At 47.8% G+C, this 16453-nt stretch overlaps 1 protein-coding gene across 1 annotated transcript in view; it reads right to left on the reverse strand.

Annotated features, from left to right (window-relative positions):
- Positions 1 to 3237: 3237 nt before the first annotated feature.
- The window catches only part of GABBR2 (gamma-aminobutyric acid type B receptor subunit 2), a 367358-nt gene continuing 354142 nt past the window's right edge, over positions 3238 to 16453 (reverse strand). The window contains exons 14-19 of the mRNA XM_068974355.1: positions 14486 to 14596; positions 11611 to 11835; positions 9625 to 9807; positions 9118 to 9247; positions 6104 to 6221; positions 3238 to 3403 (exon numbers count right to left, since the gene is read on the reverse strand). Coding sequence (XP_068830456.1) covers positions 3238 to 3403; positions 6104 to 6221; positions 9118 to 9247; positions 9625 to 9807; positions 11611 to 11835; positions 14486 to 14596 — 933 coding nt within the window. The remainder of the gene's footprint in view (positions 3404 to 6103; positions 6222 to 9117; positions 9248 to 9624; positions 9808 to 11610; positions 11836 to 14485; positions 14597 to 16453) is intronic.

The following is a 16453-nucleotide window of genomic DNA, read 5'->3' on the forward strand; positions in this document are numbered from 1 at the left end:
CAGGAGCCTCGTCAGGGACTGTTCCGAGCCAATGAGAGAGCTTGATGCTGGGGGAGGTGGGGACATGGAAGAAGTAGACGTACCTCCCATCCTTGTGGAACTTGTGGTCTGTGGTGGAGAGGAAGGGCCAGCATGATCCTGTACCCAGTGTGGTGGGAGAGAGACAGCAGAAGAGAACATTTCCGGTTGAGGGAACTAAGAGGGCACTTAGGATGAGACCTTGAAGGACGGGGTGGACTTGAGATGGAGCTGTAGACTGAGGGCCAGTGTGGTGAAGGAAGTGCGGACAGTCTGTAGGGTCCAGGGGGAGGTGGGTAATGTGTCTGGAAGGAGCTTGGGACCAAATCTTCACAGGCTGTCATGGCCTGGAGAGGGAGTCCGGGCCAGGGAGGCAGTGAGGCTTCTAAACTGGTCAGGAACCTTTTGGTTGCAACTGCTGGGAACTGAACTTGAACTAACCTAGGCAGAAGAGTGATTCATTGAGAGAACTGACAATCTGAGCACCAGCGGTCTGCTGTCCTTCCGAAACAGCTGACCCGGTGCTTGGACACCACCATCAGGACACATCTCTTGATCCTGTTTCTCTCTATGCTGGCTTCATTTTTCTCTTCTGTGGGTAACTTCTCTGCCTTGGAAAGAGACTTACTGGCCCAGCTGAGGTCAGGTTCCCTCCCCAGGACCTAGCACCAGAAGGCAGTAGGGCTGCTCTGCTCCTGTCTGTAGAGGCAGCGTCTGAAGGAAGGGACATGCTGGACAGACTCCCCGAGAGTTACCCCCCGGGTTTCTGAGCAGAAGGATATGGCCTGATCTGACCTGCATTTGGGGAAGAGTAGGCATTAAAGACAGTTTTTTTCCTTTTATTCATAAAAACAAATTTGCAACAATTTATTAAAAATTGATACCATGCAATAGGGGTACGAGAAACTCCTCATTTACATTTGATTCTGGCAGTTCCAGTCTAATTTAAAGCATTTGTGCACTAACGTTCATTGGAAAACACCTTCAGGCTGAAGCCTCTTAGGAAATGTATGGTGTGTTTGCTGCATATAAAAGAACAGAACCGTTAAATAGCTAGAGTCACTTCTGTGGGTCTTGTTATTTGTGGGGAAATTGAAAAAAAATCAGGTGAACCTACAGTATCATTAAGACAGAGAATGTACTGTGTGGGTTAATCTAGAAGACTGTGCACGCTCAGGAGTCACAACGGGTCACGGATGCACACACTCACCTCCGACTGTCCGATACTTTTGTTTTTTTTTTCCTGCTATGCTGGATTAATATTTCTACAGGTATTGTTTTTGTGTGTGTGTGTATACATTATGTACAACGAATTGTCTCTTTCCCCTTGAAAAATTAAATGTGATCCTTTAAATTAAATCTGGTTTGGTGAAATCAAGAAAGCAAGTAAATACTGTAATACACAGTGAGTGACAACACCGATTTTTAGTGCCTAAACAGACAGTGACTTCAACTTGACCTGTGATGTGTTAACATTTTTTTTCCCCCTAAAAGCTACGTTCCTCCATAACCTCTCTTTGGGGGAGGGGAGGGGAATGCTATGCTACGTGAAATAGGGTGTTTTGAAATGTTGGCGATGGTTGAGATTCCCATGGGCCCTTTTGTCAAAGCCTGGTGGTGACAGCGCTGTATTCCTGACTTCGGTGGTCTGGGAGGAGATTATTGCCTGCCTGTTGAAGCTGCCATTAGGTTTCTTTAGGGAGCTGAGCGACTGCTCAGTTGTGCAGACGTCCCGGACATTGTCATTCAGGCCTTTCTTCAGCAGAGAATGAACCTGTCTAGGAATGTCACAAAAGTCATCGGGAGCCCCTCTCCAGCTGGGTGGATCCTGGCAGAGGGCTGTGCTGGGTGCTTCTCTGGGCCGCAGCCCTGACTGTCCTGAGGGCTGAAGGTCATGGTCATCCTGATACCTCACAGGTCAGGGCCGCTTCACTGATCGGTAGGAAGCTTTTCTGGACAAGATCAAGTTTTGATCCTCAGAGCGACCCTGTGAGGTAGGCAGGACGGGTGTTATTTCAACCCCAGTTTGTTTGTGAGGGGAAACAGGCTCAGAGAGACACAAGAGACCTGCCCAAGGTCATGGAAGGAGTTAGCAGTGGAGCAAGGGCCTGAACCCAGGTCTGTCTCACTCCCAGGCCGGTGCTCTTTGGGGTTCCTTTAAAAGGGAAGAGTGATTTTATGAATGAGAATCAGTATGCTGATTGATCACCCCCCACCCACCCCCGAACAAGGGCAGAGCCCACCAGCTTGTCCGGATGAAGGCCACCTTCTGGAAGGGAAGGGAAGCACTCAGCTAACAACACTCTCCCCGTGACTACAGGGATGTTCTCTAGCAGATGCCCCTGATTCACTTTGGTCAGAAACAAAGTCAGTGGAAAAAAACAAAACAAAACCCCAGCCAGCCCTTGGGCCCTGATGAGAGAGGTTAAAGTGCACAATCTTTCTTTATCGTGTTTGCTGGGAACGGACATTCTGTGATTAGCTCAGGTGCTCCCCTTATTATGGGGAGCACCTGATAGGAACACAAAGACATAGCCGACTGTGGGTGAATGCTGCAGAGTGTGTCTGCAGTGACGTGCCCTAAATCCCCACGGTCCCGGAATGGGTGTTATTGTGTTAATGTGTGAGTCAGCCTACTCCGGTACCCCAGCCCTCGGCCCGCAGAGCTGTGCCCGGCCCCCCTTCCCGCAAGACTCCCTGTGCCAGGAAGGCTGGGGTTGGCTGGACTGGCCGCTGGAGGCCTGGCTGCCCTGCCTGCCTCCTTCCCCAGGGGGAGAAGGGCTGGCCTGGGGGGCCACAGCCAGTGGCATGTGTGGAGAGGCAGAGGCGGTTTCTCCAGAAGCCTTCGCCTCTTCTCAAGGCTGCTCAGGGCCACTCCGTGACTTCTAGCTGGAGTTCTAGCGACTTTCTGCTTGTCTAGGATTTTTTTTTTTTTTTTTCAAAGTTTCAAATATCCTAGCTCCTCTTCCTTTGCAGACATGAAGGAAGAGGTCATTTTCATTCCTCTTCTTTGTGAAAGAATAAAAACTTCACAAATAAGGCGCGAGGTCAGGTGCCAAGTGCCCCCATCCTGTGTACCGCGTGCCATCTGAGCAGTCCCACAAGGCCAGCCGTGGCGCCAGCTTCTCCACAGCCAGAGCTGACAGTGCTCCTGCAGCAGCTGCTTCTGCTCTGTGTGGTTCTGTCCTGGGGGAGGCCCCGGCCCCAGGCCTCCCACCCTCACAGGCCCGAGACCATAACTCGGAAAGAGGGTGGCACGTGTCTGTGACGGGGGCTGGCGGTGGGGCTGACGCAGGGGCTGACACAGCTGGCGTCCACGCCTCCAATGGACGGGAGGTAGGCGTGGTGGAGGATGGGGAGCTGGAGGGACAGCCGGCGCTGGATGCTGCGGCAGGGAGAGAAAGAAGGGAGGAGTGTTAGTGAACACTGGCTGGTTGTGCTCACCAGGAAGGCCCCTGGACTTGCTTGGGCCAAGAGGCTGATGTTAGGAGTGCAGTTCTCTCTCAGTCCAGGGTCTGACCTTCCTGTCATCCAGTCACTTACCTATCTGGCAGGTGTTTAATGCAGGCCTACCTGTGCCAACTGCTGCCCAGCAATAACCACGGTGACAGTAAGCAGGGAGGAGGCAGGCTTCTTGAGCTTCCAGTGCTTCCTAAGAACAAGACTGCCCTTTGAACAGGGCTTTGGTGCAAACACAGACAGTTCTCTACTCTTGCAAGTCTGCAAATGGACTTGGCTTTGGGTTCCATCCCTGAAAGGCTTCTCAGCTGCTCTGTCCTTGCTCATTGGCGCCCCTGATGCTGGCCAATTCCAAAAGGTTCCTTCCTGGTCTGTGGCTTCTTTGGTGACTAGTGTACTCTTTCCAACACTGGAATGGGGCATTCAGGGCTCCCCAAGATCTGCTTCTTGCCAGGTTCTCCAGGTGAAACTTCTACCTGCTCCCACCAAAAATTTTACCCTCTTGTGGCTAGTTTCCCCTAAAACCCTGCTTATGGTCAGTCTCCCAAGCCTCTGCATGTGCTGTTTCCCCAGCCTAGAAAGCTCTTCCTCTGCTTTCCCTCTAAGGTCCAGTTTAAATGTCATCTGTTTTGTACTACCCTCTCCCCCTTCCCCCCAGAAAATGAGCTCTTTCCTTCTCTGAGCCCCCAGAACCCTTGGCAAATTCCAAGAAATGCAGTCAAAAAAATAAACCCGGGGCTGGGTAAGCAGGCTGACAGAGGAGGAGTGGAGACTCCCTGCTCACTGCCTGCCCTTCTGCCTGCCTTCTCATTAGTCCTCATGGCCAGTAGGCAGCAGAGTCACCTCAGCTGTTGTGAAGCCTGCTTTGGGGGGTGTGCACAGGCCACTGATGCCCTGCTCTGCTGCGTCTTGTACAATGCTCCACTGCATCTGGGAAGCTGCATTCCCTGAACTCTTAGGCCTCCTTGTGTCCCACAGGCCACTCAGGTGGGAAGATCCCTGGACCTTCACAGAAGCCACTAGGCAAAAGAAGTACTGCTATTCCCGTGATAAAGATGAGGAAAGGGTACAGAGAACCTGCTCTTCTGGGCACAGAAACAGCCAGAACCGGGGAAGGTGGGGCTTCTTCTGTTGAAAAGACCGTGCTTTATGGGCGGTAAATCAACTCACAGGGGCACCTGGTGTGTAGGCAGGGTGTTGGTGGGGTTCTGAGATGCATGGAGCCAGAGGCAGTGCTACCCCCGCTCCCTAAGGAGCTGCTGGCCAGAATGGTGTCTCCCAAGTGCTCATGAGAGATTAGTGTGTTGGAGACCTCATTTTGAAATTCACGTTGAATTTGTATAATGTCATCAGTGTGGGCAAGAGTCCAGGAAAGTGGGGCGCTGGAGAATGACCCAGACCTGGGAAAGGGTGTTGTGCCTGAGCGTCCTGAGCAGCGTGGGATCTGTTTGTTACTGTCGGAGCCACGCGCTCTGCTGTCTGCTAGGATCCTGTTTGCTTTTTCATTAATTTAGTGCTGGGAGCTGTGTTCAATCCAAGGGACATCGGAAGGACTTACAGCTTACCTTCAAGGTGCTTGCACTCTAGTGCACGGAACCCGTAGGTAGATCACTGATGAATGCCATGTAACCATCAGTGATTACACTGGACCTGTCAGCTTCAAGGCCTTGGAGCTAAGTGGGTTGAGAGGCTCTTAACTCTGTGACTACATGGCCCCAAATGACACTGCAGTTGGTGAATGGGCTCCTTTTGCTGGCTCCTCCCCCCGTGTTGTCACTTCCTATGGAACAAGTTTCAGGGTTGACATTTCTAATTGCTGCTTCTAATCTGCCATAAACTGGGAAGAACTAAAAATTACCAGTGGGGACAAAGCTGCCAGAGATGTCCAGGGCTTTGCTTAGACGTCACATTCTCACTGAGGCTGCTCTGACTTCCCTGTGTAAAATTATACTGTCTTAATTTTTCTCCAAAGCACCTATCATTAACATACAGGGGTTTGCTTTTTTGTTAAGTTATTGTCTTGCCAGATAGAAGGTAAACTCCATGAAGGGAAGGATTTTTATTTGTTTTCTTCACTTCTGTGCTTGATACATAGAGGTCTCAGTAAATTAGTGTTAAGTAAATGTATTCATTTTACATGTAACAAAGGCTGTGTGCCTGCTCAGTTGGTTCAGTTATGTCCCACTCTTTGCGACCCCATGAACTGTAGCCCGGCCAGGCTCCTCTGTCCATGGGATTCTCCAGGCAAGTATACTGGAGTGGGTTGCCATTTCCTTCTCCAGGGGATCTTCCTGACCCAGGGATTAAACCCGTGTCTTCTGCACTGCAGGTAGAGTCTCCTGCTGAGCCATCTGGGAAGCCCAACAAAGGAAGAGAACATGGGATTTGACATTGGACAGACCCAAGTTCAAACCCTATCCCTTGCATTTGGCAACTGGTAAGCTTTGGCAAGTCACCTCGCTTCTTTGAGTATTAGTCTTCTTATCTGTAAAATAAGCATTGTAATTTGATCTGTATCATGAAGTTACCACAGAGTTCAAATAAAGTAATGCATGTGAAAACATGGTGCCAATTGTAAACTCTTGTGCAGTACTCTGGCAATAATTCCAAAGGAGAAGGTACTTACTGTTCTGGGGAGTTTATATCTTCTATAGGATCTTTGCATGTTCGAGAGGGCTCTGTTGTGTTCCACTGTAGCTGGGGATTTTGATCGAGGTGATTTTTTAAAATGGCCTTTCCCCCATCTGAATGCAGAACAACAATATTGCAATAATTCTATTAATTAAAAAAAATCAACAGTGTATCCATTTTTAGGATACTGCCCAAGAAGGGAGAATGCAGAAGAGCCCATCTCCCCCGAGTTCTCTAAGCCCTGGTCCCTGAGCTGCTCTCTTGAGCCCAAGACAGGGAGCCTAGAAGCTCCCATCCAGGGATGGACACGGCATGCTGGAGAGGTGGATGGTGTGCCCTGGGACCTCCTTTTCTATAAGAAAAAAGGGAATCAAGTTGACCAATGTAGGTAACATAAGTTAGTAATGAGAGGTTCTAATATGAAGGTTCTCTTCTTGAGTGTGTTAGGGATGTAATGACAAAGAGAAAAGAACTCCAAGATTGCCACAGACTGAAAAGAATAATAATAGTGAACTGTTGGTGGGAGTATAAACGGTCATCATCTTTCTGGGAGGTACTGTCAATAAGTATCAAACACTTTAAAAAGTATGTTTCTTTTACTCAGAATTTCCACTTTGAGAAACTATCCCAAAGAAATAGTTAACAATCTGTGTGACGATATATACAAGATGTTTAAATCACCATCCTTTACAATATCAGAAAGTTGGAACTAACCCAAATTTGTGCAGTAATAATGGATTTGTTATTTACTAATATGTACAAATGGGGCCTCCAAAGAAATACTGTGTAGCCACAAAACATGATGCTCTCAACCTTCTTAGTACTTCAGAACCACCTGGAAAGAACTAAAGAAATATAAAAACATGATCTTGACCTGAGAGATCTGGATTCATTTGGTTTGGAAAAGAGCTTGGGTGTTTTCTTTTTCTGCTGCAGGGGGCAACCTTATATGTATGTCATTTTGCATCCACGTGAACACAGTCAGTCCTCTTCATTCACGGATTCTGTATTTGTGAACCTGCTGACATCTATTTGTAACCCCAGAGTTGAATACCCATGATGCTTTCACTGTCATTTGATAGCACACACAGAGCATCAAAAATCTGAGTCACTCTCCCAGCTGAGGTTGAACAAGGCTCTGCCTTCTTGTTTTAGCTCTCATGGTATAAGTATGCTTATTGTGGTCTCTGAAGTACCACACTGTTCACAGTTCTAGGTGTTGTGTTGGTGATTATTTCTCTGTTTAGAATGGCCCTGTTGCCTAATGCTGAAGTACTGTCCAGTGTTCTGGTTAGCCTTTTCATTTGTGGATTCTCTGTTTTATATCAAACTGAAAAGATTCCCCTTCCCCTGCTGAGATTACAAAAGAAACTCTCCTATGGTTTCTTCTGCTACATTCATGGTGTCACTTTCTTATATTTAAATCTCCTATCCATCTGGAATTTATTTTGGGGTAAGTTGTGAGGTAAGGATCTAACTTTATTCTTTTCCAGGTGGCTACCCATTTATCCCAATGAAATGTATTGAATAATTCATTTTTCTCCACTCATTTGAAGTGCCCAATTTCCTTGTTACTTATCTCAGTCTAAACTTTTAACAATCGACCCTCAATATATAAGAATTTTATAATATTGTTTATAAAATAAAATAATATAATCACTACTTATATAATAAAAAAGAAACTAAAGATTTTTCATTGACTTAAACAAACTGATTTTATAAAATTAATGACTATATGCTAATGACAGGATGCAAAGAATAGAGAAGTATATGAAATGAAATCAATTTTCTCACCCACTGTCCTCACAGACTGTCCCTTTCACACAGGTGGATACTGTTAACAATCTGGTGTTTGTTCTACCAAATCTTGTTTAAAAAATGCACTTATACAAACACATATACATACATGTGTGTGCATTTGTGTATATCTTAATTCTGGTCTTCACTGAACTTTTCTTAGAGATCATTCCATATCTGCACAAATAGATTTTTGTTGTTTGGTTACTGAGTCATATCCGACTCTGCAACACCATGGACTATATAGGCTGCCAGGCTCCTATGTTCATGGGGTTCTCCAGGCAAGAATACTGGAGTGGGTTGCCATTTCCTTTTCCAGGGGATCTTCCTGACCCAAGGTTCAAACCCACATCTCCTGCATTGGCAGGCGGATTCTTTACCACTGAGCCACCTGGGAAGCCCTGCACAAATAGATACACCTCACTTTTTAACAGCTGTATCATGTGCCTTGTTTGGGCTGTATCGTATCAATAAAACCACCCCAAATGACAAACAGGTAAGTTAACTCCAGCTTTTCTTGCCTACAGGTAGTGTTACGATAGCACTGTACTCTCGGTGAAGTTCCCCAGGTTGAGGATGTCGTTGAGATCTTGGTAGTGGTTCTGTTTAATGCAGGTGGTCTTTTCTGTGTCTATACCTTTGACCATGTATGACTGTTTCCAAGTGGCAGCCTCTTGCTAGGGGAATTGCTAGTGAATGAGCTTAACACCTGACCTTTAAACTTCCAAAACATTGCAGGAAAATGTCCATTTCCGTATGCTCTTAGCAACACTGGTGATCTTTTAAAAACTTTTGCCTAAATGAAGGCAAAAAATGGACTGTTGTTCTTCAAGTGGTTGGTGGGATTGAGCATCATGTTATCTTATAGACTATCCCTTTCCGTACATTGATGAGGTGTGTTTGAAACTGTAATGTTGGGAGAAGTATGAGTACATTACTCACTAAGAACAGTGTGCACCCAATCAGAATACTGGGAATACTGGCCATGCTTTGGACACGTGGAGCTGAAGCCTAGGGGCCTGAGGAACAGAAGCACTGTGCATAGGGGGATCCCCAGGTGGGACTCCAAACACTGAACTGTGCTCAGAAGTCATGGGTTTCAGACACTCCAGCTTGGCTTGTGGGACTTCAGACCTGCCCCGCACTGCCCCTCTCAGCCTCAGGGTCTTCATCTGTAAAATATCTCATACCCAGGGTCCCGCCTCCTCCTACCTGTGCTCTCGGTGAAGTTCCCCAGGTTGAGGATGTCATTGAGCTCTTGGTAGTGGTTCTGTTTAATGTAGGTGGTCTTTTCTGGTGTGTCCTGCAGCTGCATGGTGACCTCTTCCAAGTCTTTGTCCAGCTAGAAGACACAGGCTCCAGCTGAGTGAAAGCTCCTGCCCTGGCCCCAAGTAGGAAACTGAGTTTTCCCAACTCATTGCTATAATCTGGGGGCTCACAAATCTCTAAGAACTCCTGTCAGAGAACGTCTTGACTTGGGCATCGCTGGACCCCATAGCCTGGGCCAGGTGGGCAATAAACTCCTGTCAGATTCTGTCTAGTTTATGTTCCCCTAGTTCTTGTTGCAGCCATAGTGACAGGAGATGGGGCTGCACCGTCAGGACGTGGCGATGCTCGGAGGGGATGTGGTGGGCAGTGGCAGCCCGGAGAGTTCCTGCACAAGGCAGAAGGGCTCAAGTGCGAGGACGGGGCCCTGACGACCAGCCCTGTGGGAGGTACCTCTGTGATCTTCATTCGCAGGCGATGGTTTTCTGACTGCAGGCCCTCTAGGCGGGATGTGCTTGCTTGGTTCACGCTGGTGACTGAGGTGGAGGTTTTAGAATCTTCTTTCTTCTGATTCTGAGTGAACTGGAATCGTCTGTTCTGAGTTGCTGCGTCTGGGTTTGTTCTCAGAGTGATGAGCTGAAAAGACAAAGGAGGGCTGAAAAGAGGACTCTGGGGTCCATACTTCCCCCATGTCCATCCAGCTGCTTCCAGGGTTCCTGTGCTGGAGGCATCATGGGACCCTGGGAACCACAGAGTCTGGGAATCTGGAGCCCAGGCTCAGGCTTTCTCTGTCCTTTTGTGTGTGCGCTTGGGCAGGCCCTTCCTCTTGCTAAGTCTTGGGTCTTTTCCTTGCTCCTAGATGTCTAGTCTCCTGACCCTGATTCCATGAGAATCCCAGCCATCCTGCAGAACCCACCCAATGCCCCTTAGCCTCACTCCAACTGAGCCTCATACTGCCTTAGGCCTTACTCCACACAGAAAATAAAAACAGTTGTAGGCAACAGCTGTGAAGACAGTGTGCAAGCTTGTGCTTGTTAGAACCATGGCCACAGCCTCTGTGCACCAGGACCTCGTGGTTCAGAGGCAAGGAGCAGGGACAGAGAGGGGATCTTCACCAGGCCACAGTGCTCACCATGCTGCTCTGGGCCTGGGCTCGGATCCCTGGAGGGTCTGTGGAAGGATGGTGAGGATAAAGGAAGTCTAGGGAGAAGGAATGGCAAAGGCAAACACAGGGAGGCCTGGGGCTCAGGGTGCTGACAGAGAAGGGCAGCTGTATGGTGGACAGAGTTCTTTGGGAGAGACAAAGAGATCCGATGGTCCTGGAAGGCAGTCCCATGTTGGGGACTCGATCCTGGAGCCAGGAATGCAGTGAAGAGCTATAGAGGGTGAAAAAGCAGAGTGACCCGATAAGAGCTGGGCTTAGAATCACCTGGCATCTTCTACAGGGTGGAGGGGAAGTCAGAGTGCAGGCGAAGAAGCTGTGGTGTTAACCTGGGGCCTGGGAAACTGTTGACAGCTAAAGGAAGGAGTGTATGCCAGAGGCGTTCTAGAACAGAGCTGACACTGCCTTGCCCAGGAGGCCGCAGGACCTGTGGGACCTCCGTGGTCTCTCTCCCCCTTTTCTAAGGCAGATGCCCCCTAACTTGGGTCAGTGGCCTCTCAACTGTTTCTGTTTCCTGCTCCTCTTATTCTTGAAGGTCAGGTTTCCCTCTGCACAGATCAGCCTAGTGCAGGGGTCAAAGCCTTGGGTTCACCTGCCCACTGCTAGATAGGATAATGTTTGGAAAATTTCTCTCAGGTCAGCCCTTCAGATGAATGAAAAATATAAGTGGTTATTAAAAATGGCTACTCCTTTTGATCCACTGGTACTACTTCTGTGACTCCACCTTAAGGTTATAATTCAGTTCAGTTCAGTCGGAAAATGTATTATGTAGGAAAAAAAGTTCATTTATAATATAAAAATCTGGAAGAAACTGTAATACTCAGCAATAAAGGATCAAGTGGATGAGTAAATTACAGTAACTGCCCTCAATTACGATTATAAACTGTGGGACAGTACAAAGGGCAGAAGTTAAAAAGGCAAACTACAAAGTGTACGATAATTGTAGTTATATCTGAAAAAGTGTCACTGCGTAAACCATTAAAAAAAAAAAAGACTGTTAATCAGAAATACTAACAGTAAAAAAAAACCAGACCATAATATTGACAGTGATTATTTTAGGGCAGCAGGACTATGTAAGATTTCTGAAAAGTCTGGTTTTGCTTTTCTGCATTTTCCAAACTTTCTGTGATGTGAATTGTGGTCACTATTTTTTTTTTAAAGTGCATAAAACTTTCAGAAAGTGGAAGAAGCATAGCAATCCCCTTGTGGCAGAGCCAGAGGCCAGAGGCCAGATGCCAGGGTGGCGAGGGCGGGGCTTGGCGGCGGCCGCCCCGTACCTTCGGCACGAACACCAGGCAGAGGGTGATGGTGCTGCAGAAGATGATGACCAGGGCCACGATGCAGAACTGCACGTTTGGCTGGTCCCGGGTCAGGAAGGAGACGGCCGCCCCGATGATGCACATGATCCCCACGTTGTAGACACTCATCCCGATGTACTTGCTGTCGTTGAGCGCGGGGATGCTGACGTTGCGGGTCTCCCAAGCTAAGAAACAACCGAACAACTGGAACAGTGAACAGAGAGGGGAGATGGCTGTTAGCAAGTGGCGGCACGCGTTCCGGCTCTGAGAAGCTACTGAGCTGAGGGTTTTTCTGTTACTCCTGCCTCCGCTGCAGTGAGGACCAGCGGGATTGCTGCTGGCCAGGTCTTCTGGACCTCCCAGTCTGTCCCCACCTGTGGCCCTGGGTTGAGTCCTGCCTAGGAAATGCAGAGTGGGGTGTTACACTGTCTGTTCTCCTTTTACTTCCACCACTGGTTTACACACAGATTCCCAGGAGGCCACAGTGGGAAGGAATTTCAGACACGGTCTCAACCACATCCCCTCCCTTTACAGAGAGCTGAAAGGCCCAGAAAGGAGGATGGGACTTGCCCAAGGCCACAGAGCAGTGTGGTGACAAAGTGGACTGTGTCTCCAGACAGTCAGGCTAGTCTTTCTTCTGTTAAACCAGGCAGAACTCATGTGTCTAGGACTTCTATTATCCTCCAGTGCACCTAGCCACCCACAGTAGTGAGACTCCATTTCCTAGCTGTCCTTGAAGCTAGGTATGGCATATGACAGGGTTCAAGACAGTGCCATGTAGGCAGAAGTGGTGTGTATACGCTCTGGGACGTGTCTTCAGAGGAGAAGGCTGTTCCTCTTCCCCCTTCTTAGTAGATGGAGTGGAATGTGACGGCAGGAGCTTGAGCAGTCATCTTAGACCATAAAGTCATCTTAGACCATGATGTGGAAGCTATATGATGAAGGTGAGGGAGACAAGATCCAAAGGGCTGAGATTCTAGGAGCCTCCACACCTTTTTGCTTACCTGAGAGGGAAATTATCTATTCTTAAACCACTATTATTGTGAGTTCTCTATCACTTGCAGTTCTGAAAAGTGAAAGTGTTAGTCACTGAGTTCTGTCTGACTCTCTGTGACCCCATGGGCTGTAGCCTTCCAGCCTTCTTTGTCCATGGGATTCTCCAGGCAAGAATTCTGGGGTGGGTTGCCATTCCCTTCTCCAGGAGATCTTCCCAGTCCAGGGATCGAACCCAAGTCTCCTGCATTGCAGGCAGATTCTTTACCATTTGAGCCACCAGGGAAGCCCTCACTTAAAGCTCTATTCCTGACCAGTACATTTCCAACAGAAATGAACAGGATAGAAGTCAAATGTGATCTGAAGTAGGATGTGCTCTGAAGTACGCTCATCCCAATGTACTTGCTTTCATTGAGCACGGGGATGCTGATGTTTCAGGTCTCCCAGGCTAAGAAACAACCGAACAACTAGAACAGTGAACAGAAAGGAGAGATGGCCGAGGGTTTAGCCTCCCCTCTGAGGGTTGTCTGAGGGGAGGGCAGGTTGCAGAGAAAGTGCAGATGGGGTGCTGGGCAGAACGCTGGTGTGGGCGGGAGAGCTGACCACAGCTGTTGAATGGTGCAGGGGCCTCGGCTGGGGTCCATCCCCTCCAGGAGGCCAGCCTACAAAGGGTTCCTTTCCCTCTGGCTTTATCACTGAAGAAGTTTGGGCATCCAACAGCTGCATGAACCAGTTAACATCATCCCAAGGGCCTACACTATCTCACAGGGCTTCTATCCAGATGAAATGAGAGGATGGATGTGAAGGCATTTCATAAGCTGGTATATCCATTATAAGTTAATAATTATTTTGTAATTTGTATTTTTACAACCGTAGTTGTTTTCCTCTCCTCTGGGTGTGTTATCTCACAGACCGTTCAGTTGTTATTTTTAATTCCAATCAGAATGGGAACCAGAAGCCCAGGAAGCAGATACTGAGAGAGGGAAGGAAGCCACACTGCTGAACGCCTGCTTCATTCTGGTTCCTTCAGTCCTACAGCTGGGTATGGCTATCTGCATCCTAGAGGGGAGGAAGCAGAGGCCGGGCAAGTCCGCAGACCTGCCTGGGTTCTTTTGGCAATGTGTAGCAGGCCTGGATGGGTGTCTGGGTACCTCCTCTCTGCCACAGAGGCAGATGGTGGCTTAATTTTGCTGTGGAAGGATCTGAGGGTGTAGTAGCCAGTGCCCTGACCCTGAAGGTATCAGGGGCAGGTGTGTTTTGCACAGGATGTGGAGAGAAGATTCAAGGGTCAACCCAGGATACGGTCGGGTGGAACTGCCCTTTCAAGTCCTTCCCAACCTTAAAATTTGACAGTCTTGTGAGGTGGGCTTGGTATGTGATCTTTGTATAACAGATGAATGGAGTGGAAAGAGTACTGGGTTTGGAGGTTACCAGGTGGCCGCCAGCAAACCCTTGAACATGTCTGAGCCTGACTTTCTGCATCTGCAAATGGAGATGATTCCACCCACCTCCCACGGGATATGAACATGCATTGGATGTCAACAGACTGCTGTCAAGGAGCAGGACAGTGACAGCTGGGAGGCACACTCACAGGTTTGGGGGTTATTCTGCCACTTAACAGCTCAGTGACCTTGGGCAAACCGAGCCTCAACGTCCTCATCAGTGAAATGGGGATATTATTTGTACGTATCTTATATGGTTGCTGTGGGATTGAAATGGTATGTGCCAGGCACTGAGAGTGGCAGAGAGCAAGTGCTCAGTCCTGGGGGTTCTGTTTACTTCTGTGTTGACGGAGACCCCTAGGAGAGGGAGCTCTGCCAGGGAAACATCTCCCCTAGTATGCCTGTAGCTCTGCACCTACCATGAGAAGCCCCTTATAGGCATAGACGATGCCAAGCCAGATGGTCATGTGGGTGTTCTCACAGTGCTCCAGGAGAGGCCGGATGGAGATGTCCCGTCCTGCTGGGTCCGGCTGTGTGAAGAGAAAACAAACTCAGGGATGGCACTGGACACCCTCCTAACAGGTAGGTCCCTGTTGCATAGCCCATTTCCATCCCATGAGCTACACCCAGTACTAGCATCCAGGAGGCCTTTTGAACCCCATCTCTTGTGTTCCATGGGGCTCAGCCCTCAACCAGCATTGACTGCTTTCTGTTTGTTGGTTGTGATTAGCTCTAAACTTCAGTTATCTGAGTTTTTTATGCCTTTCTGACTTGAATCAGAGTGAAGAGAGTAGGGACTGGGTCACTTCTGAGCCCATAGTACATAGCATAAGACCTGGCCCAGAGCAGGCATCCATCCATAACGTGTTAAAAGAGTGAAAGCAAGAATGAGGCACAGAGTCAGGGCGGGAGGCTTCAGGTTTCTCTGGAATTAATTTGGGTAGTTGGAAATATAGCGTCTGGTGGCTAGACCAAGCATGGGGCCTGCCGAACCCCTTGAAGGAGATCCTCTTGCCACCCCCTCCGTGGAGGAAGCAGCGGTAGCAGCCATGGTATGTACCACATGACGCACTCTGGGCCAGAGCTGATTTTACAAGGGGTAGACCCCTGAACTCGGGCAGCCAGTCCAGAGGCTTGTCAGAGACCTACGCGCTTTCCTAGTGCACAGTGCTCTGCCTCAGAGGGGTGGTAGAGAGGATTCAACCCAAGCGTCCTTCTCTGAGCAAAGTGAACTGAGAAACTCCAGGAGAGAATCAGCCAGATGGTGGTAAGAGGAGAAAAATACAACCAGAGAATGAAAAAATATAAACCGTACATATATTTTTAGTGAGCCATTTGAGAGTTAAGTTTCAGACATCATGGCCCTTCTTCATCCCTAAATAGCATGTATTTCCTAAGAACAAAAAGATTCTCTTATATAACCACAGATACCTACCAAATTCAGGAAATGTAATATTGATACAGTATATTATCTAGTATACTACCTATTTTTTTAATTTTACTGATTGGTCCAGTAATGTCCTTTTAGGACCCAGTCAAGGACCATGTATTGCATTTACTTATTGTGTCTGTAGTCAGCCTTGGAACCAGCCCTTTCTCCTTCAATCTCAAGACCTCAGGAAGCCTAAAAATAAACCCACATACAACTACAATCCATTAATCTTTGACAAAGGAGGCAAAAATATAGGAAAAGACAGTCTATTCAGCAGTGGTGCTGGGAAGGTTAGCTGTATGTAAAACAATCAAGTTAGAACACACCCTCACACCATGCACACAAAAAAACCAAAATGGCTTAAGACTTAAACATAAGATACGACACCATAAAACTCGAAGCGAGCATAGGCAAACCATTCTCTGACATAAATCATGTCAATGTTTTCTTAGTCTCTCAAGGCAGTAGAAATGAAAACAAAAATAAATAAGACCTAGTTAAGCTTAAAATCTTTTGCACAGCCAAAGAAGCTATTAAAAAAAAGCCAGGAAATTCTGTGGAGATCCAGTGGTTAAGACTCTGCACTTCACTGCAGGATGCACAGGTTTGATCCTTGGTCAAGATCCTGCATGCCCTGTGGTGCAGGCCAATACCCAAAGAAGCAACCACAAAAACCCCAAAACAGTCTGTGGAATGGGCAAAAATATCTGCAAATGAGGCTACCAACAAGGGCTTAATATCCAAAATATATAAACAGTTCATACGTACGATTCAAAAACAACGAAAAACCTCCAAACGGAATCAAAAAATTGGTAGAAGACTGTAATAGACATTTCTCCAAAGAAGACATATAGATGGCCAACAGGCACACGAAAAGATGCTCAACATCACTGATTATTAGAGAAATGCAAATCAGAACTATAATGCGGTACCACCTTATACTGATCAGTATGAC

The sequence above is a fragment of the Capricornis sumatraensis genome, chromosome 6 (genome assembly GCF_032405125.1).
Source record: "Capricornis sumatraensis isolate serow.1 chromosome 6, serow.2, whole genome shotgun sequence".
NCBI lineage: Eukaryota > Metazoa > Chordata > Mammalia > Artiodactyla > Bovidae > Capricornis > Capricornis sumatraensis.